Here is a 23040-nt window from a genome sequence, read left to right as displayed (position 1 = left end):
CACCACTTGCACTTCTAAACATCGCTGACTGATTCAGCAACATTTGCCGCTGCGTCTCCATGAGCAGCTTCATCGCTTCCTTCCAATCGTCGGGGTCTGCATTTGTGCGCTGACTTGTCGTCGATTGCTCATCCTCGATCAAATCCTCGAGCATATCTTTAGCTTTATAGAAAGCTCCGAAAAACTCCTCTCGCACATTGAAAACCGAAGCAATCGCCGCTGGATCCTCCTGGTTTTCCTCGATTTCGGCTTGAATAGCTCGGAAGATGACCGCTGTTTGCTGGAGCTGGTCCAGCCGATCCATAACCTCGCTTCGGGAAGGTTTCCGCTGGTGGAGGTCTTTCACGACTGAAAGCTCTGCTTTCACACGAGCTATAAGCGCAGTTCGCTTGTTCATTAGCTTCTCCATATCCGGCCGAGAAGGTCCAAAAATGTTTTGGAGCCAATGGACTGTATTAAAACGCCGAAAATTAAACTTATCGAAACGAAATTTAAACTGTTTTATTTTTCTTCTGTCTTGTACAGAGTTCGAATTCACACTGACTTTTTCTTTTTCTCTGCGAGAGCGCGGCAATATCCACAGAGCCGCATTCAGGATGGGAAACGTTGTTGCGCTGAGTCGAGGGGGCACCGATACCAAAACACGCACCTTGACACATTTATTGACAAGTTTACTACAGATTCCAAGGCACTTTTCCTTTTGCTACCGTTAGTGCCCTCAACTTTCAATTTCAATAGTTCCTACAAAATATTAAACTATACTGTGGTAGTAGTGACAGTACTGGAGACATTCCTGGGTTTGCTGGAAGCGTTCCGGCCGGCCAATAAGAAAAGTATTTTGGATTCACCTGCAGCAGCTTTATATTGGATTTGAAACATAGATGCTCCAGCGAGCATGTTTTGGTTAGTCTGATTTCGGCACAGCTGTTGGACATTCCTTAGATATGCATAATGCTGACATCTTATTTCTTCTCATTAGATATCGCTAACACACAGTTTGACAAGTCTACGATACCAGTTGTGATGCGCGTATTCCCAAAAAGCTTTCCCCTTCATGTCGTTGGAAGATAAACCTACCGGAGATTTCATTCAAAATTGGTTAGAGGACGAGAATAATGACAGCTTTAGGCTTGCCTTGGAGGGAAGCTATTTATTTAATTTTTTGTTTATCCTCTAGATTAACATTTAGATGTTGCTATCATTAATCGCACCAGATACATTCTGAGAAAGAATCAAGTCATGTCAAACAAGAACAATATTTTTATAGAATAAAGATGGTTTAAAACACTGTCATTTTAAGTCAAAGGCGACTCGTAAACTCACTTTTTACCTGTTCTACGAATCTAAAAATGGATAATTCGGCAAATTTAGTTTATAAAACACAAAGTAAATGGTTGTAATCTTCCTTTCTAACAAAGCTCTATTTGTTAGATGCAAATTTGTTGCTGAAAATCCAGAATTTGTAATCGTGGAACAGGTAGATTTGAGGTTAGGGAATCGCCACTGTTTTAAGTATTCCTTTTTCTTATCGGATGAAAACTATGATGCGAAAAAAAAAATACAAAAATCATAATACAAATAAGTTTGCTTGAATTTCATTGTAATCTAGTAGTGGGACTGTTATGCGGGTACTTTCAATATGGGACTCACATGGTTTGGTATTTTTTTTTTCGTATTTTATCCATACAAAAACACAATTTTGAGTACGATACCAAGAAGTACACTAATAATTAACATGATTCATGAAGAAAACTCAAAAGTGATGAAAATTCAAATGGGACTGTTATGCGAGTATGGGCAGCGTAGCAGCTGTCAAATTAACTTTGTTATCGTAAATTTAGTCGCTTAAGATTACAGATTGAAACGCAATAAAATCTATACACTCGCATTGTATGCAATTTTTCATCATATAAAATAAACACGTATATCGCCTCCACGTTTGTGAGTATAAGACCTTTTGACTACATATTATACGGAATCTTTGCACATATAAGCATCATACATTCTGGTTGTCTAGGAACATTGTGCCTCTTTTACTTTCCACCATCCCCAGTAGATGAAAAAGAACGTGATGTTGCGTATCAAGTCCAGAGAGAAGTCCATTGTTGCTTGCCGTAGGTCGAGTGCCATGTTATCCGGGTTTCGTTAGAGCATGTTCGCTCAGAAGTGTGTCAAGTTATCGGTCCGCTTTCACTTGGCCAAGGTGTATGACGGATAAAGCTCGTGTCGTTTTCAAGCGGACTGACGAACTCTTTTTAATGTATTCGAATCCTCTGAGCAGAATCTCAATAGAGAAACTTAAAAGTAGATTGGAGTACCTTGTACCTTTTAATTCCGCCCTAAATGCTTATCTTTGACAGATATGCGTATTTCGACCACCACTTGCAGTCACCGAAGAAGACTGCAAGTGGTAGTCGAAATACGCGTATCTGTCAATAATAAGCATTTAGGGCGCAATCAAAAGGTACAACGACTGACAAAGTTTTTTTTTGTTGGGGGGACTAGGATTCAAACCCCTGACCATCCACTTATGAAGCGAACGTGTAGCCACGTTGACAGAATGTAAATGCTGGAGGCACTACTCAATAATTATCATTGTAATGTGCAAAACCATAAACAATTCAAAGTAGAAGTGGTTGTTTTTTTCCTATCCAAAATAGGGTTATTGCAGATGGGACTCGTTTTGCGAGTATTTCTGTCACTAAACGCTTGAATATCCGCATATCAGTCCCATTACTTGGGACTAGCTTACTTTGTTATCGTATTAACTTTTCAGAAACATGAAAAAAAATCCTAAAAAACTATTTTTTTAACAGGGTTTTATATTTTATCTGAAAAGTTGAAATCTTAAGCTTTCATTCCATAAAAAAAAGATTGGAAATCGGTTGAGCTGTTCAAAAGTTATGATTTTTTTTAATAAAAAATCTAATGCGCTGAGACCTAGGGGAAGTGGTGCCAAATTAACCAGGGTAAAATAAACACCGTCTTTTTTTTTAAGGCATTCCGTGCTCGTGGCCACTACTGTGCCGGAATCAGTTTATCTGTATCTTCCTTACCGATACAGTTCTATTTTTAGCTAATCTATATTTACATCTGCTTTCACTCTCTTCTGCTCTTTTGCTCTCACACCGAGCAGGTAGGAGAGTGCTCTGCTGTTGGTCCAATCGATTTCCATAAGCCATAGTCAATTGCTCTTGCGGTGGTTCGTTTTGCCGTGTTCCTGAGTCGTTTGAGGCTAGCTGCCTGCGAAGTGGGTCAGTTTGTCTCAGTCACCATCTGATACTGACGGAGGATGAATGTGCTCCCCTAAGCACGGTCCTCCGTGCGGCGTCTTCTGGTGGCTGGACGGGTTATTTTTTTTGGAGGGGCTGGGAATTGAATCCATGACCTTCCGCTTATGAAGCGAAAGCGTTACCTCAAGGCTACGGACACCCCTAACACCGTGTCTTTGACCGAGAAAAAACGAATTTGAATAAATTTTTATCACGTACGTACGATTTAGAGCAGCGGTCACCAAACTGCGGCCCTTTCCACAGTTTTGTGCGGCCCGCGAGACTTCTTTGGATATAGATGAGTAGCGGCCAGCTTGTTATGATCTCATTAAAAAAAGGATTATATTTCCTAAGTCCTTACAATCAAATACTTATGAATTGTACATTCTATGCTACATCGGGCTGAGAAGAGACGATGTTTTCGAAAGACACTTGTAGTTTAAAACTTTTATTTAAATTTACTTTTGTTTAACATACTTAAATCCTTTTATTCTGTTTATGATTTTTGCAGTCAACAAGTTTGCTTGTGTTAGTGCACATGTAGTATCAGTTTTACAATAGTATCAGTATGTACGTGAGAATATAACCTGAAATGAAGCAAAGGTGTGAAAATATTCGAAATATTCAAGTGATTATGCTTATTATGGACAAATGATCCACTTACCCCACTGCTACACAGGGTACCTTATCAAATCTTGAAAGGCTAATTGGCAAGCGCAATTTTAATGTAAAGGAAGTTGGTAAAGCCTCCTACAGTGGCTGGAAAAACTTCCTTCCAGAAGCTGGATAACCTTCCTAAGAGAAGTTGGAAAGGTATCCTTTCAGAAACTGGAAAAGCTTCCATCCTGAAGCTGGAAAATCTTTCTTCCAAAAGCTGGAAAGTCTTCCTTCCAGAAGCTGGAAAATCTTCCTTCCAGAAGCTAGAAAAGCTTCCTTCCAGAAGCTTGAAAAACTTCTTTGAAGAAGCTGGAAAAGCTTCTTTACAGAAGCTGGAAAAGCTTCCTTCCCAAAGCTGGAAAGCTTCCTTCCAGAACCTGGAAAAACTTCCTTCCAGAAGCTGGAAAAGCTTCCTTCCAGATCCTGGGAAAGCTTCCTTCCCATTTCCAAGATTTCTAAGATAAAATGATCGGCACAAATATCTTTTAAAATTCACAAAATCGGCTTTGTAGACAGATATTAGGGTATAAGGGATATTTTAGCATTGAATCGTCATTCGTTCTGTTAAATCCATGTATTTGGATTTTTATTGGTGGTGGTTGGTCCCTACTGATAAATCCTACCTCCGTTCTGGTCACGATCTTCAGATTATCGTGATTCGTCAACATTCTTATTGATAAAGTGGGGGGACAGGCTTGAAGTGGTGTTTGAAAGAAAAGAATGTCAGAACAGGTATCCACCGGCGACGCCAAACGGACCAACGTAATGTGGTGTAATTTGGGATTTGTGGATTGAATACTGATATATTTTGCCAAGCATCAATATGGATGACTTCCGAGGATAGCGAAACGTAAGAGGGGTTATGACAAGGTTGTGGGTAAATCCATCACATTGGGGTTGTGACTCTGTGTTTTGTCAGGAATAGGGTCTGATTGGTATTGTAGTATGCAATAGAGTCATACATTCCGAGATAGACAGACTTTGAGGAAAGAAGTTTTGAACGTAAGGCAGCAGCACCTTGGATCTTGGAGGGCGCAGGTCTGGAGAGTTGGGCAGCTGTTTATGCTGGGTTACATTACGTTACATTACGTAGAAAGTGGAATCTGTTTTGCCTCGCATAAATTATGGGAGGTATTTGAAAATGGTTTCTGGTCCAGATTGTGTAACGCAAGAAAGAATCTTTAGCTCTGCGTTATATTAGGAGGTTATTATAGTGCAGGGTCGAAGAGAGGATGAATATTTGATCACTTAAACTTTACGCTGCAAGATATTCGTAGTCGTTTTTCGTTTTTTTTCTGATGTACAGATATAAACAGGTATATTTAGCCTAAATAATGAACAATCATACGCGTAGAGCCTACGGGTCATGAAGTTAGGATTGAAATCAAAAATATTATTTTTTTTATTTTTTGCGCATTTCTTTCACACCACAGGATTATCGCAGAAGTTTTTACATGTGCGGAGGTGCCGGTAGAGGTGCGCGATTGCGTCGAGTCGGGTCGGTGTTTTCAGCGGACTCATATTTCGCAAATCGAAGAATGAGTGCTCTGAGGGCATCAACATGATTCGATGCGGTCCCACACTTTTATCTGTGCTTTTGCACTTGTCTTATTAAATAGGAATACTCTGTGTTAGGGAAAGTGTAGGAGAATAAATTATGATTTATTAGAATTTTCTGATAGAGGCATAGTATTGAGCTAATGGGGATTTTGACGGTTCGATTGGCGGCTTACCGCCTACTCGCATTTCTCCCTTTCAGGATCTCTACTCACAACAATAATTATTTAACACAAAACTAATATCAGATGGGCCGCCATTCTGTGGAGTGGTGTGGCCCCTTCCTTTCCTTGTTTTCTTATCTTTCCAGAACAACCGAAATGAAGAAGGAAACCTCCAAGCCATTGTGGAGAAGTGATGTCACAACAGGAAGATGTGCAAACCCGGCACGCAAATATTCCCACCTCGTTAACACGTAGAAGGTCGTAAATCGGTGCATTACAATTTGATTACATGGATAACAATAACTATTTACGCCCTGACAGAACTGCCTATCTCAAAAATAGGTAGAAGGGCGGGACGATGGTGCGAGCCTACCCACTCTGACATCGGTGGACGTCGTGCGTGCTAACTGGTATAGCATAGCCTATTTGGCTCTGCCTGCACAAATCATGTTTTCTTTCCCTTTCACTTTTTGTGAATTGCTAGCAACAATGCCATTAAAGTAAATCCAATACAAGAATGCAGTGCAGAACCTCATAACGCCTTTTTCGGTAAACGTATTTCCCAGCGTGGGGTTTATAGGGATGTTTGTGTAAACAACGCAGATTGGCCATGGCTAGGGGGTGCGTTGATATTAGCAGATTAGCAGATTAAATGATAACCGGATTTTTATTATAAACCTAGAAACATTCTAGGGTGCTTTTTTATTATAAGTATTTAAAATCCGTCAAAATATAGTCTTACATGTCTTGCGGCCCGCTCCTGTTCTGAAAGTACCGAAGCGGCCCGCATAGACAGTATGGCTGAGGACCACTGGTATACTGCCTATTCCGGGACAAAAAGCGGCGCCTGGAAAGGATGGAATGCCAAGAAATGGAGTTGCTGTACCGTTCTAAAAAAGCAGCATCTTGACGGAGGTATGCGAGATGATTGAAAGGTGCAAGCAGTACTACATTCAGCACCTGAATGGTGCAGATAACACATGCACAGAGGGTCAAGACTGCGAAGGTGAAGGCTACGTCACAGCACAGTTCTCACGATGATTGTGGTTGCCATTCAACAGCTCAAGAACAACAAGGCCGATGGCAAGGGTGGTTTCGGAGTCTAAATTATCGGATCAGCTACGAGAGGAGTGGAAGTAAGACATTATATGCCCTATCTACAGAAAGGGAGACAATCTGGAGTGTGAAAACTATAGTGCACTATCCTAAACCCCGCACACAAAGTGCATTCCCAGATTATCTTCCATCGTTCATGACGTATAGCAAACGAATTCATCGAAAGTTATCATCGACTTTTTCATTCGGCAAAACCTCCAGAAATACCCTGCGTACCAGATCCCTATGGCTGCCTGTTTATCGCTTTTAAGGCGGCATACGATAGTATTGACCGTGTACAGCCATAGAAGATCAAGGACGAGAACAGCTTTTCCGAGATGGTCAAAAAAAATCATTAGAGCAACTTTGTTCACCCGCCTGAAAGTCGAACTGGTGGAGAACTCCTCGAAAACAAATATATGCTGGAAGGTAGAACTATCCCAACTAACAATTTTAGCGGTATAAGCCAAGATTATTTGCTTTGTGCTGTATAACAGTTGAATTGAAGCAGCGAACGCAGCAAAAAATGAAAGCTGTCAGCTGTCCTATAGGAAGCTGTATCATGATAGACCATATTATTGTTTGCTTTTTAACATGAAATTAATTGAGGTATTCATCTAAATTGTTCTCCAGAAGTTTATACCCTCAAGGTGGTGGATGAGTTCGTCTACCTTGGTTGTTTGCAAACGGCTGAAAACGTCAGTCGAGAAATACGAAAGTGCATCATCTGTGGGAGCCGTACCTAATATCGGATTCAGAAGAAACTGAAAGAAAGATTCACCCGAGCACCAAATGTACCATGTGCGAAAAATAAGACCGCTGTTTTCTATGGTCATAAGACAGCACGTTGCAAAAGGACCTGTATACACGAGCTCGCTCAACTCTGGCGAACCCAGTAATCTATCGGAATAATTACTATTTTTCACCAAAACAAAACTTAAAAAATTGCCATTACAGTGTCAATTTTTGTTAGCAAATTTCATTAACCTTTCCATACCCGTAGTGATTCAAACTTTTAATGCTAAAAATTAATCAAATGCGCCTAGCATTATTCGCATAATAAACCGAATCTGGAAGCAAATAGCTCAAACTTTCTAATTCTTTAACGATTTGAACTGTAAAAGCTATTTTCCAATCTACATCTACTTCAATAGAAAAAAAAGTCAAACAACAAAAACGTATACTCACGGAAATGCGGCCATCGTCGCCAGTTTCGTGTAGATGTCCTTCTTGTTGTGCTTGATGCTGAAGTACTGCGGCGGCAGTAGTTTGTACTTGTGGCAAAAGTCCGGCGACTGCAGCAGATATTCCTGCCGCATTTCCTCCATGTCCGCCTTGGCGCCGACTATCAGGACCGGTATCTTACTCTCGGCAAAGTATTTGATGTATATCCGGGCGACGTATTCGAACGACTTTGGGTTATTGATATCGTACACCAGGCAAGCCACGTCGCAGTTCACTTCGCTCGGTTGCAACGGGTCCAGCACCTGGCGCACGTCAATGTCCCGCAGGACCAGATACTTTTCCTGCCCGTACACCTGAACCGTGTTGATGGCATACTGGTTCGTACCGCGTATGTCTTTGTCTGAAAGTTTCTGGAAAAGATTGAGATAAATGAAGGTAATTCGACCTTAGCTGTCGTTCAATAATTACGTAAACTGCAACTATACAAAGACTTGTTCATTTTTTTTTTTGTAGAAGTAAGATTATTTTTTTTATAAAAGTAAGATGGGGGACGTAGGATTTTGAAAAATCTAATAATGGGATAAGGAGTTGAAAAGGGGTCCAAAAATCTGGAAAAATATGCTAGTCACGAGTTTAAGCGAACGTAATTATTGAACATGTCCTTAGATGTAGCTAACTTACCCGCATATCTTCGGCTAGGAAAGCCCGGCAGAAAGCAGTCTTGCCTGACCCTTTAGGTCCGATGACGTGACACATGTACACGGATCGGCTGTTCTGTTTCTTGGCCAAATCTATTCTCCGTTCCCCGAGTGATGTGTATTGCAGCCAGTTGGGACTCGTTCTCGTGCACGCTGAAGCCCAGGTATGCCAAGTATTCTAGCGTTTTGTTCAAATCGACCAGGGTCATCAGTGTCCACCGGCACATCCATCCGTGTAGCGTCGGCCAACCGTTTTCGTTTGTTGGTACCGTACGCTTGATATCGGTGGAGAAAGGTGGACAAGGGCAAGCGCTGAACACAACGCGGAACTCCTCCGGGGACAGAGCATTATCGCCATCTCGATCGCTTCGCTCGAAAAGCGAGATCAGAAACTGCTGTCCACGGTGGGACAGTTCGGTACTGCTGCCTGGCGGGATTTTCACTGCTGGGTGAAGGTATTCCGAACTCATTTCTAAATTTTCATTATATCCAAACCGACGCAACACGGCCCACGTTGTTTCGTTGCGTCCCCGTTGGATGAAGAGGCAGTGCAGGAAGAGGAAGCCCTTTAGCGTCACCGAATCATTACGGATACCATCCGGGGTGTTTTTCATAAGAACGGCCTTCACCTCGTCCAGGACCTGTGGCTGTAGAGGAGCATTGAAGCAGCGACGTTGAAAGTGATTCAGTTCGTAGTCGTTCAGCAAACCGTCTCCGTCAATGTCGCAGACTTTGAATATTCGAATCAAAGCTTTCTTGCAGGCGTCAGTTAGCTGGAAAGAACAACATATGTAAATGTACTTGAACTAATGTAATCAAAATCGCATTAGAAGTTCAGAGGTATATTCGTCATCTAGTAACAAAGGTTGTCTAACTAACATTCCTTCCCTTTCCCGATGACCGTATAGACGTGACCGTGAGTAATTTGTGCACATTAAAAATGGGTAGCTAATTAGCGCTTAAGCGGCCATTTATACTCATGCTCAGAGAATCTGACCAGATCTTTTCATAAGAATATTTGTACGAGCTTTTTTGGAATTCCTCGTAACACTACAACAAATATTACTGCACATATCTGTACGTATTTTTTTTTTATAAGGATGGGAGCATCTTGACGGACGAACGTGAGGTGCACTATGGCTTATCAGGTGGCCAATAATCAAAAAAGTGATGTGCCCCAAATTTCAATTCTTGTTCGCCATTTCATTGTAAACATGTCTGCTAAGAAATCCACAAAATATTAGGGCATGATTTGCATTGCACACTCAGATATGAGGTGCCAAAGTTGAGCCTATGGAGAAAAACTCATAAATACGACATTAGATGGAAAAAATATTTTTGGCCGCCAGTCTGTATGGAAACCGCCCATAGTGAGGTGGTCGAAAGGTGGAAGCAGCACTTCGATGAACACCTGAATTATGCTGAGAGCTCAGGTAATGAGGAAATGTCTTCGCCAGTACTGCGGACGCTGGAAACCAATCAGCCTCCATTTTTAAGGAGGTTCAAGATGTTATCCACCAGCTCAAAACAATGAAGCTGCTGACAAGGATAGAGACCATTTTGGTTAAAAAGATACTTTAGAGACCTTCCATTCTAAATGGATACTTTGAAGCATTGAAATAGTAAGCAGTTACCAGCTAGAGTGAATCATTAAGAAAACTCTGATCAAACTTTTTGAAGCAAATCTAATGAAATCTAGCAGGAGAGAATTTCTACAAGGATATGTGAATAACATTTTTTGATCCTTGAGAAAATCTTAGAGAATATGGATAACTCATCTAGAAAAATTACTGGAACTATTATTGGAAAAATCACAAAACGGAACAATGATTGATACCCTACAATAATTCTTGGAGGAATCTCTAGAGCAATTTATAATAGAAAGGAATTAATGGAATAATCCCTGTAGCATTTTCTCGTGAAATTAACAAAAGAACCTTTCAAAGAATTGAAGTTGGTCTGTTTCGATCAATACTTACATCTTGCTCCTCCATGATATACAGCGGAGCAGTTGGATGGAGAACCGCTTTCTGTGCGTAGTAAAACATTTCCGAGATATTGTGCAGTGTCTTCGCCGAACATTCCACGCAGCTCTCCACCTCGGGGAAGTCTTCCATAATCGACAGTACATGCTGGAATTACGGAACAGGTTTACTATAAGAATGATTGCTGGTCATATTTCTCGTCACTTACGTCTATAGTTGAGTAATCGATGAGATCAATTTTGTTGCCAACAAGAACCACCGGTTTGCGCTGTTCGCCGGAATATTCCCGTATCACCGGCAGCCAATGCGTGGTGATTCTGTCCAACGATTCGTCGCATTCCACCGAATAGACTATACAGACCACGTGCGCCTTCTGAATTTCCTCTGCCAGCGCCTCATCCGTTTGCTCGGTAGCTGTTCCATGAGACAATAAAATTCAATGAATTCGAAAAATTGTGATACAATATTAAAAATCAGAGACGCGACCACAAACAAAAAAAACGTGGGTAGAACAAACGCAATCAATAGCCAAGATTATGCCAAACGATCAGAAACTAAACCCTTATTAAATTAAGGGTAAATCAACTTAAAGTTTATATGGATAAAATCGACCAAATATATAGGAAAAACGATTCAAATCACATTGGCGCTGTAATCTATCAATTTCTTTCATTATTGATTTAAGATTTTTCGGCTCTAAACGAAAAGAATCCGTTCTATATTGATTGGAACATCTTCAAATCAATAATGAAGGAATTAATCGACTTTAGTGCCGTATATGGTAGAAAATGTAATTGGAATCAGTTTTCCCATTTTTTCCTGGCGTTATGTCCCAACTGGGACAAAGCCTGATTCTCAAATGTGTTCTTATGAGCACTTCCACAGTTATTAACTCAGAGCTTTCTTTGCCGATTGACCATTCTTGCATGTGTATATCGTATGGCAGGTACGATGATACTCTATGCCCTGGGAGTCGAGAAAATTTCCTTTATGAAAAGATCCTCGACCAGTGGGATTCGAACCCACGACCCTCAGCATGGTCATGCTGAAAAGCTGCGCGTTTACCGCTACGGCTATCTGGGACCCTCAGTTTTCCCATATATTTGGTCGATTTTCTCCATACAAACTTCAACCTTATTTAGCCCCAAAATTTTCACAGTAGCTCATCACTAACTCGATGGTCCCTTCAATATCGAGTAAGGGAGAGTTAACTGTAGTAGTGTAGTAGTGTCATTACTTATACCGTCAAGTCGAAATGGTTTTGAATAATTTGTCATTTAAGTGCTATTCTGATTACTCCTGTCTTTTACGTAAGATTAGGCCGTAAATTGTCGTCAAGTCTTAACAAAATTAGGCTATTTAGTAGTAGTTCAAGATAATTTCATTTTTTGTTGTTAAAAGTATTTATTGGTCATTACGTTCATCCTTAACGATCAACGCTCCGTCATCGTAATTATCGTCATCATCGAAACTTCAAAAGCAGTTTTGCTAAACATTATTCGATGAAAAAATGTTCACTGTGTTTCGGTTGGAGAACAGAATACAGTGAACACATTTTCCTGTAAATTTTCTTTATTTTGAACGAAAAAACTGCTGTTGAAAATTCCGAAATCAATGACGGATCCTGCCCCCTTAAAGAAAAAAGGCACTTTTCTTGTCTGTTCAATTTCTCGAAACTAGCAAGTGTACCCTAATGATCGATCTCAGCGTCTTACTTTCAATAGTCATTATTATAGTGAATATTTAAGAGTAAAGTTACCTTAGGCTTCTATTACAGTCTCCTACAAGATTCACTTTTCGGTGGCAAATGCAATGCTTCACAACGCCTACTTTCTACTTGTAAATTTTGCGAAAATGAAGCTGGAATTAGATTATTTATACCACTGTTAGAAAAGAGGTATGCCTTGTTATGGTAATGTAAAAAACCTTATTAAAATAAGATTGTCGCCACTTATTTCTACTCAGTGAATCTACTAGTCATTTTCCTCATAGTTGTATTTCCTACGTCGTATATGATAACGATGTATCTAGCTAGCTAATAGTAAGAGTGGCTAAGGATCATGCTGGTTAGCAAAAGGCAAACTGATCGTCGCGAATAGTATTAATGTCCACTTCGAAAAGATTAATTATTTGAAATGGGCATCAATGCTATCAACGACGCAGAACGTCCGTTGGATCACATCCGAGATATTAGTGCGTCTATGCCATATAAATTATGACGCGGCTTTAAGCAAAAATGCCAAAATGTGATACACCCGCTAGTGAGTATCGGGTGTTCAGGCGGCGAAGACGTGCGCGAAAGCGGTTGCTCTTTTAAATACATTATTCTCGATAATATGGAAGAAATTTAAAAAAAAAAGTAGCAGATAGTGCGTGTCAGTGGATATAGGAATAGTGTATAGTGAAAAATTGTGAAATTATGGTATTTTTCGAGGTGATTGATCAATTTTGTAATGGCTTGGCCGATGTGAAGTGAAAAAAAATCTGGCATAGTCAATGTATTGGTGTTGTCGTGTGGGTGGAGTGAAGTGAGGGGTTTCTTTATTTGAAGCTTGAATGATGTTGTTTTGATGGGGTTCAATGGTGTTGAATGAATTGCTGTCAGTTGGCATTTGAAGCATTTCATAAATATTTCGTAATATGGTCGTGAATTTAGGTAAAATCATGTGGTTGAAGTGAGCATCGAATTTTCTGGAAGCAATGGGTACTTCGGATCAGTAAGTGTGTGTGCGTGAAACTTAGCGCATCAAGCATTATGTTGTCATGACAACGATAAAATGTGGTGTTAGAAGTGGAGCAACCTAAATCTGTAGGCCGACGACATAGTAACGCGGCGCGTCAAGCGGGGCGTGAGGCGTTCATCGTGCGATTTGCATATAAGCATATATGTGACATTGTGACGCCTTATTGAATCGCGTGGGTCGTAACTACATTACAGGATATCCAGAAGAAAATAAATGCAACATTAATATTTTGCAGTTTTAGATCTACATTTCCTACCATTAAGGGACTGTCCATTATTTACGTAACACATTTTTGTGACCATTTTCTGTATGAAAATTAAAAAAATAATTGTATGGCGCGTAAGAAATCTCAATCTTATTAAATTTTGCGTGAAGTAAACACAATCATTAATGAAATGTTTCGCGAGTGCAGTATAGCATATAGTGTAAATTGGAAACCTTAAGAAAAATCAAACCATCATTGATCATCGGAGAGTTCATCCAGTTCATCAAGTGTTACAAATATGCATGGGGTTCCAACTAACTTGGTGAGATTGTTCTAATTTATATTGTATTTATTTATATTTTTATATCATATATAACTGGGTTGGGAGGGACCACCAGGGCACCCGAATGAAGCGACTTGGACAGGGAGCTTGGGACTGCCTCCTCACTGTTGTTAACATTTCGTGGATTGAGGGCGGGCTCTTCGACCCCATCTATTGGGAGTATTCTGTCAATCGAGGGCTTGATTGTACAATTGTTCGTGAAAACTTTCTTCTGGAAGGAGATTCTTTTCCCCTGCCGCGGGTTTCGTGCAAGTGTCTCTGCTTGCGGGTCCGCACATCCGTTTTTGGCCCTTCATACAGGAGACTGACTGCTTACGAACAACAGCACAATCTTGATCAAATCGCTTTTCAGATTATTCCAGTGCTATCGGCAGATGCCTTGCTACAATAGATGGTAGAACCAAATCATCATCATCATCATCAAATGCCAAAATGTGATACACCCCAACCTTCTTTTTACGACCGTTATCGGGGGGTCGTAAAAAAATCAGGCTATAATTATGTTTTTGAAAAATGCAACGTCTAGATGCAGAAATACTGATTCGACATATTCGGCAAAGTTGAAGCATGTGTTGAGAACTTTCCAAAATGGCCGTTCAAGTTTTCATATTTTGGTAATAGATGGCAACACTGCTCGATTGTTATCAAAAGAGCCAATTTTATGGGGTGTGATATGCAAATACCAAAAATTTTTAAAGATAACGATACCGAATGTTCACCAAAGTTGAAGGAAGTGTTGCGTGCCATACAGTCGGCTGAATCACAAATGTTCATATGGCTGGCTACACTGTTTAAGAAGAATAAAATAAGGATCAAAACCATCAAACTTGAGCGGAACAGAAAAATATAATGCTTAGCAACATAGCAATACTCTTCGACTGTAATCCAGTTTTTCATGAAGGGTTCAATTTTTTTTCGTAGCTGGCAACACTGCTTAAGTGAAATTGCGCCACCAGGCAGTACAAGTGTGCATGCAACTTTTGTTTTGCGGATATCCACTTAGAAAGATGGCGTCTTCGGCAAAGTTGTTCAGTAGCTCAAGCGCTATCATTATGAAAGTTATGAGATTCGAAATTTTGGCACCAGGCGGCGCTAGTGAGCATAGAATTTTTGTTTTCTGGATAGCTCAGGATCCTGACCACTTAGAACGATGGCGTCTTCGGCAAAGTTGTTCAGTTGCTCAAGGACTATCATTATAGAAGCTATGAGATTCAAAATTTTGCCCCCAGGCGGCGCTAGTGCGCATGAAACTTTTGTTTTGCGGATATCTCAGGATCCTGACCACTTAGAAAGATGGCGTTTTCGACAAAGTTGTTCAGTAGCTCAAGCGCTATCATTATTCTAGCCATGAGATTCGAGATTTGGCCACCAGGCGGCGCTAGTGAGCATAGAATTTTTGTTTTGCGGATAGCTCAGGATCCTGGCCACTTAGAAAGATGGCGCCTTCGGCAAAGTTGTTCAGTAGCTCAAGCGCTATCATTATAAAAGTTATGAGATTAGAAATTTTGCCACCAGGTGGCGCTAGTGAGCATAGATTATTTGTTTGCCGGATAGCTCAGGATCCTAACCACTTATAGCGATGGCGCCTTCAGCAAAGTTGTTCAGTAGCTCAAGGACTATCATTATTCTAGCCAAGAGATTCGAGATGTTGCCACCAGACGGCGCTAGTGAGCATAGAATTTTTGTTTTCTATATAGCTCAGGATCCTGACCACTTAGAAAGATAGCGTCTTCGGCAAAGTTGTTCAGTAGCTCAAAGACTATCATTATAAAAGCTGTGTGACTCAAAACTTTGCCACCAGGTGGCGCTAGTGAGTATAAAACTTTTGTTTTGCGGATATCTCAGGATCCTGACTACTAAGACATATGGAGTCTTCGGTAAACTTGTTGAGTAGCTCAACTTTGCCGAAGACGCCATGTCTATGTAGTCAGGATCCTGGTATATCCGCAAAACAAAAGTTTCATGCTCATTAGTGCCGCCTGGTGGCAAAATTTTAAATCTCATAGCTTTTGTAATGATAGTCCTTGAGCTGATGAACAACTTTGCCCAAGACGCCACATTTTTGAATAGTCATAATCAAGAGCTATCCGCAAAACAAACATTCTATGCTCACTAGCGCCACTTGGTGGCGGAATTTTGAATCTCATAGCTTATATAATGATAGCGCTTTAGCTACCGAACAACTTTTCCGAAGACGCCACCTTTCTGAATAGTCATAATCCAGAGCTATCCGAAAAAACAAAAATTATGTGCTCACTAGCGCCGCCTGGTTGCGGAATTTTAAATCTCATAGCTTTTATAATGATAGTCCTTGAGCTACTGAACAACTCTGCCGGAGACGCTAACTTTCTAAGTGGTCAGGATCCGGAGCTATCCGCAAATCAAAAGTTCTATGCTCACTAGCGCCGCCTGGTGGCGGAATTTTGAATCTCATATCTTCTATAATGATAGCGCTTGAGCAACTGAACAACTTTGCAGAAGACGCCATCTTTCTAAGTGGCCAGGATCCTGAGCTATCCGGTAAACAAAAATTCTATGCTCACTAGCGCCGCCTGGTGGCAAAATTTCGAATCTCATAACTTTTATAATGATAGCGCTTGAGCTACTGAACAACTTTGCCGAAGGCGCAATCTTTCTCAGTGGCCAGGATTCTGAGATATCCGCAAAACAAAAACTTCATGCTCACTAGTGCCGTCTGGTGGCAAAATGTCGAATCTCACAGCTTTTATAATGATAGTCTTTGAGCTACTGAACAACTTTGCCGAAGACGCCATCTTTCTAAGTGGTCAGGAGAGGACAAACAAAAGTTCTATGCTCACAAGCGCCGCCTAGTGGCGGAATTTTGAATCTCATAGCTTTTATAATGATAGCGCTTGAGCTACTGAACAACTTTGCCCAAGGTTCCATCTTTCTAAGTGGCCAGGATCCTAAGATAACCGCAAAATAAAGTTTCATGCACACTAGCAACGCCTGGTGGCAAAATTTTGAATCTCATAGCTTATATAATGATAGTTCTTGAACTACTGAACAACTTTGCAGAAGACGCCCTCTTTTTAAGTGGCCAGGATCCTGAGATATCCGCAAAACAAAAGTTGCATGCTCACTAGCGCCGCCTGTCGGCAAAATTTTGAACCTCATAGCGTTAATAATGATAGCGCTTGAGCTACTGAACAACTTTGTCGACGACGCCATCTCTCTAAGTGGTCAGGATCCCTAGCTATCGGCGCCGCCTGGTGGCAAAATCTCGAATCTCTTGGCTGAAATAATGATAGTCTTTGATCTACTGAATAACTTTGCCGAAGACGCCATCTTTCTGATGGCGTTTATGATGATAGTCCTTGAGCTACTGAACAACTTTGCCGAAGACGCCATCTCTCGAAGTGGTCAGGATCCTGAGATATCCGCAAAACAAAAGTTCTATGCTCACTAGCGCCGCCTAGTGACAGGATTCCGCAATTAAACGACCACCATATATTAGCCCTTGAACTACTGAACAATTTTGCTGAACATCATGATCCTCTATTTTGAATACTTTTTAAGGTAATGATCATTTATATAAACGGTCGTTAATCTGAATTTCGGTCGTAAAAAAGTGGTCGGAAAAAGAACCGTCGGTAAAAAAACGGTCGTAAAAAGAGGTTGGAGTGTACCACCACTGCAGGTTACGCCTTTGGTTTCCATCATATGGGCTAATGGATTATGCCCTCCCATCGCGGCAAGGTCGCATAACCAAGGGGAGGGATTTGAAACGTCCAGAATTTCATAACAATTACAGTATTGGACAAAACATTTGCAACTTTTTCGATTTTCCATTCAAATGACCAACTTTGATAAACTATATCTCAGTTATTTATGGACCGATTTGAATGAAATTTTCACAGAATATCAGACATAACTCGAATTTTAACATATATTTTTGAGTGATTTTTTCAATCGCAAGTTGAAAAGCAGTAACGGTTTGACTAAAGTGAAATTTTTGATGATTTTTTATAATTGACATAACTAAACATATTGAAGGAATAGCTTTATGGTATCTCCAGCAAAGTTGTAGATTTTGACGAGGTGAATAAGTTTTCTGAAGACAGTTTTTGTTTAGGGCTATCAGATTTTGAGATAAAAAGTTTTGAATTTTTCGTCGAAAATTACACTTTAGTCAAACCGTTATTACTTATAAACTCGTGATTGGAAAAATTATTCAAAAATATATGTTAAAATTCAAGTTATATCTGATGTTCTGTGAAAATTCATGCGAATCGGTCCATAAATAACTGAGATCTAGCTTAACAAAGTTGGTCATTTTGTATGGAAGATCGAAAAAGTTGCAAATGTGTTGTCCAATACTGTATGTCGCAGATTCCGTTCCGTGTTAGGATTCTGTGGGATCATGTCAGAAATTCTGTGAGACTTTAACACGATTCCACATAATTCTAATCAAATTACGCAAATTTATTTTTTATTTTCATACAAAAAATCTTATGGGGGGAGGGGAGGTTGAAAAATCCCGAAAATTGCCTTACGTAATAAAAGGACACCCCCTGACATTTTGAAAAAAAAATGCTTCCCAGGTTTTCACGGAAAAGCCTCCCAGTATTCTTAACGATCAACGCTCCGTCATCGTAATCATCGAAACTTCAAAAGCAGTTTTTCGGTTCAAAACTAAGAATTATTCGATGAAAATGTGTTCAATGTGTTTCGGTTGGAGATCAGAACACAGTGAACACATTTTCCTGTAAATTTTCTTGATTTTGAATGAAAAGACTGCTTGTGAAAATTCCCAAATCAATGACGGATCCTGCCCCCTTAAAACTCATGCTTGGATTCTGTATACATACATAGGAATATAGAAATCCAGTCTATTATATAGTGAAATTCTGTTGGATCAATTTAAACGTTTTGCCGCAATTTTTGTTCAAACTTGACAAAACATCAAAGTTATGTATCAAATGAAAAAGAGAGTAGAGATTTGATTTGTTCATGATGCCTACTTGAAATTAATTCAATTATTTTAAATTTAAGCTGCGAATCTTTCGTCAATTGAAATGAATTATTCGAAATAAAAAAATGTAATGGTTTATTATAGTAAAATATTTCATGAAATTGAATTTAAACTTTAAATAACTTGCAGTGATATATTCTAACTATTGATTGGTTATTAATTCAACGGACCAGACATGAGAAAAATTGAACTTCTTCGCGGGCCACACAAAATCGAACCGCGGAACAGTCCTACACTAGGCTAAGGAAGTCCCCTTCCGTCTGTCCTACCGAGATATTCTTGTGCGTACGGTATGTTCAACCCACTTCTCGCGCCACTGTAGAAAGTACAATGTAAATTACCTGAATAATCGACTATGTTGGTCGGGACCTGTTCCGGGGTGACATCCGCCGGGATGGTAATCTCCTCCGCTTTTGTGGGCACATCTTCCGGGAACTCTTCGCTGACGAGCGACAGGATCAGTGACGTCTTCCCAACGCCCTGGTCCCCCACGAGCAGAATGCGAACGTGTCGTCGATGGGAAGCCGACCATGCCACCATATTATCGTGTGCAGTTTTTTTCCTATCTATCCCCCAAAATCCAATCACCTCACTCACATCTAGCGGAAGCGGCACTGATAGAGAATGCAGAACATGAACCTTTTCTGGATGATAAGACGGGAACTGAGTACTTACACAATCGATTGTTGAAATTACTTCACCTTCACCCTCCTCTCAGAAGTTTGTTTGATATTCACACCGAACTCCCGGGGAAAGCTCCCCGAAGTGGATCAAAAGACAATAAACTGCTGCCAGGCTCCCACGACTCTTCTTTGGCTTCTGTTCGGTGGGGGTCAACAACGGCGTTCCAAAGCAATCCAGCAGCATAAAATCAACATAAAATTTCGCTTCTTTTCTTCGTCTTTTGCACTTGTAAACTTGTGTTCCCCCAATCCGATCAATTTCAGAGGGGGCCAAACACCTTCTTGCGGAAAGCCGCAATTTCAACTTTTTCCTGCTTCCAAAAAAACTCTTGAAAACGCCGGAATAGACCTCGTTTTCGGTATCCTCCCGCAAGAACACAAACGCACTCCCCCGCCGAGACGAGTCGACGAATCCGTTCTGCGTTTTTTCCTCCTTTGGCTGCTGTACTTTTTTTTTTTGCTACACTTTTCTTCGATGACGGACCGTGTCGCGAGTTACGAAACCATCCACAAAACCGTGCCCCGTCTGACTGATGCGTCTTGTTTGCAAGAAGATGATATGAATGGAAACGGGGAGCAAAGAGGAAAACATGAAAAACAGAAACATCTTAGCGAATACGAAAAATGATTTTGACAGTTTGCTTTGCACCGGTACAGTGTGTATTTTATTTGCAGGGGGATTAGGGTAAATGATTTTGGTTGGACCGATTCGAGAGATTTCCACCCATGGGCCACTTGCACTCTGAAATCTTACGCCCATGTTGTCGCAGCTAACTCCAGCTCATCTCTTTCGAATTTTCTTTCTACGGGTAATCAATAATCGAATTTTCTTTCTACGGCATGGAAACATGCCGCCGCAGGTAACTTCTATAGCCCCTAAATGCCTAAATGCCCTAAATACTTCCAGTAAAATATGTGTCCCTCTGATTTGATTTTTTTTTTAATTTCTTTATTAGTATCATTCCAAACATTACATTCATTTCTTATATCTAGGTGTTCTGTGTTATTAGACAACACTATCATCCTAATTTGGTAAAACAAATTTAAGATTTAATTAACATTTTGTTAACAACATATTACATTTCAGTTGCCGTAGCAGTTCAGTTTTTTACAGGTGAGTTGATTTCACCTGCTTATAAGAGAAAAAAAAAAACGTTTTTAATATACTTAACCTAACTTAACCTAAACATATAACGCATTAATCGTGGCAATAGAAGATTGTAACGATTTTTGCCTGAAATTATTTATTATTTTATTTGACATTTGTTCCAATGTTTCAACATTGGATATTCTATGTAACTCATTGGTACTATGCCAGGGAGGAAGTCTCAGAATCATTTTCAAAATTTTATTTTGAATTCTCTGCAGAGCTTTCTTCCTGGTATTACAACAGCTAGTCCATATTGGTACAGCATACAACATGGCTGGCCTGAAAATTTGTTTGTATATCAAAAGCTTGTTCTTAAGACAAAGTTTTGATTTTCTATTAATAAGGAGATAGAGACATTTTACATATTTATTACATTTGGCTTGAATGCCCTCAATGTGATTTTTGAAAGTTAAATTCTTATCTAGCATGAGCCCTAGATACTTAACTTCATCTGACCAATTTATTGGAATCCCTCTCATCGTGACAACATGTCTACTTGAAGGTTTCAAATAAAGAGCTTTTGGTTTATGTGGGAATATTATTAGTTGAGTTTTGGGAGCATTAGGAGAAATCTTCCATTTTTGGAAGTATGAAGAAAAAATATCCAAACTTTTTTGCAATCGACTACAGATGACACGCAGGCTTCGTCCTTTGGCGGAGAGGCCTGTGTCATCCGCAATTAAAGATTTTTGACATCCCTGAGGTAACTCAGGTAAGTCAGATGTGAAAATATTGTATAATATTGGTCCCAAAATGCTGCCTTGAGGAACACCAGCTCTTACAGGAAGTCTTTCAGATCTGGAGTTCTGATAATTAACCTGAAGTGTACGACTTGACAGATAACTTTGAATTATTCTAACAATGTATGTTGGAAAATTAAAGTTTTTTAATTTTACAATCAAACCTTCATGCCAAACACTGTCGAATGCTTTTTCTATGTCTAGAAGAGCAAGACCAGTAGAATAGCCTTCAGATTTGTTGGAACGGATCAAATTTGTTACACGTAGAAGTTGATGAGTGGTCGAATGTCCATGGCGGAATCCGAACTGTTCATTGGCAAAAATTGAATTATCGTTGATGTGGGCCATCATTCTGTTCAAAATAACCTTTTCAAAAAGTTTACTGATGGAGGAAATCAAACTGATTGGACGATAGCTAGAAGCTTCTGCAGGATTTTTGTCTGGTTTTAAAATTGGAACAACCTTAGCATTTTTCCATTTGTCATCCAAGTTGGTGTTATTTACTATTGTCGCACCGCCACCAAACCGGATCGCGCCAGTGAGACTCGCGGCGCGCCTAAACTCGCGCGATTTTGAAATCAGTTTTTTAGTGTGGCGCTGCATTCTTACGATTTTTATGAACACAGCGCACTATTCACATATTAGCTGCGACGCACGGGGCCCGAGAAAACAATAATTATAAATAAATGTTGGTCTTGATTTCTACCGGATACATAATAATAAAATTGTTCTCGTGGTCCTTTTTCGCAAAGTGCACTTCTTTCGGAAGAATTAGATGCCCATCCAAATACATAATACATGTCGCGACCCATTGGAAGCCCACACAATAGAAACCTCAGCCAGCGCAGTTACTGGCTAGTGTAGTGTGCTATTCCTATACCTGAAAAACAATGCGCTCTCGGACTAGGCATTGGATATATATAGAAAGCGTTGTATTTGGATGGGCATCTAATTCTTCCGAAAGAGGTGCACTTTGCGAAAAAGGACCACGTGATTATTGAGCTGAAATCGAATTCAGGTTAACTTCTGTGTTCATGAGTCCTCTCATGGCGTAGTGGTTAACGCGCCCCAACTAGAGATCGGGGAGTCGTGAGTTCGATTCTCACTGAGAAGTCGTGTAACTTTTTCGCAAATCTTCACATCAATTTGTCCATCTAATCCAATTGCAAATTATATGTAATGTTTAGCTTTTCGGTAGTTGTCAAACTTTTTTGTTTATCGTACTAATCGACTGGATGGAGCATGTGGTGGAGTTGCAATCATCAATCATAGGCGTATAAACATTAAGTTTTTGTTGTCCTTTGGAACCAAAATTTTTGAAACTTAAGATGTTTATGTTGAAACACAGCTTGGTAAATATACTTTCATAGCTGCCTATGTGCCTTTTCAATGCTCTGTACAGCAAATTAATTGGCTTCAAACTGACTTGCGAAAATTGACTCGCAATAAGTCAAAATTGTTGTCATTGGTGACTATAATGAGTGATTCCAAGCAACAGCACCAAAATTTGGTAAATTTTTTAATTCATTTTTTTCTATTGAGCTGAAACTTTGCACAGTTTTTCAG

General features: G+C 40.1%; 1 protein-coding gene across 1 annotated transcript in view; it reads right to left on the bottom strand.

The window, feature by feature from the left end:
- LOC5572663 (mitochondrial Rho GTPase) overlaps positions 1–20140 on the bottom strand; it is a 30042-nt gene extending 9902 nt beyond the window's left edge. Inside the window, 7 exon segments of the mRNA XM_021845145.1 lie at positions 7934–8340; positions 8612–8734; positions 8736–9401; positions 10608–10760; positions 10822–11027; positions 19243–19515; positions 19577–20140. Of these exon segments, the coding sequence (XP_021700837.1) occupies positions 7934–8340; positions 8612–8734; positions 8736–9401; positions 10608–10760; positions 10822–11027; positions 19243–19441 (1754 nt within the window). The 5' untranslated portion in view covers positions 19442–19515; positions 19577–20140.
- Positions 20141–23040: the final 2900 nt, after the last annotated feature.

Source organism: Aedes aegypti, chromosome 2 (genome assembly GCF_002204515.2).
Source record: "Aedes aegypti strain LVP_AGWG chromosome 2, AaegL5.0 Primary Assembly, whole genome shotgun sequence".
Classification (NCBI taxonomy): Eukaryota; Metazoa; Arthropoda; class Insecta; order Diptera; family Culicidae; genus Aedes; species Aedes aegypti.
The sequence above is the reverse complement of the archived record's forward strand: the minus strand, read 5'-3'. Positions and strand labels throughout refer to the sequence as shown.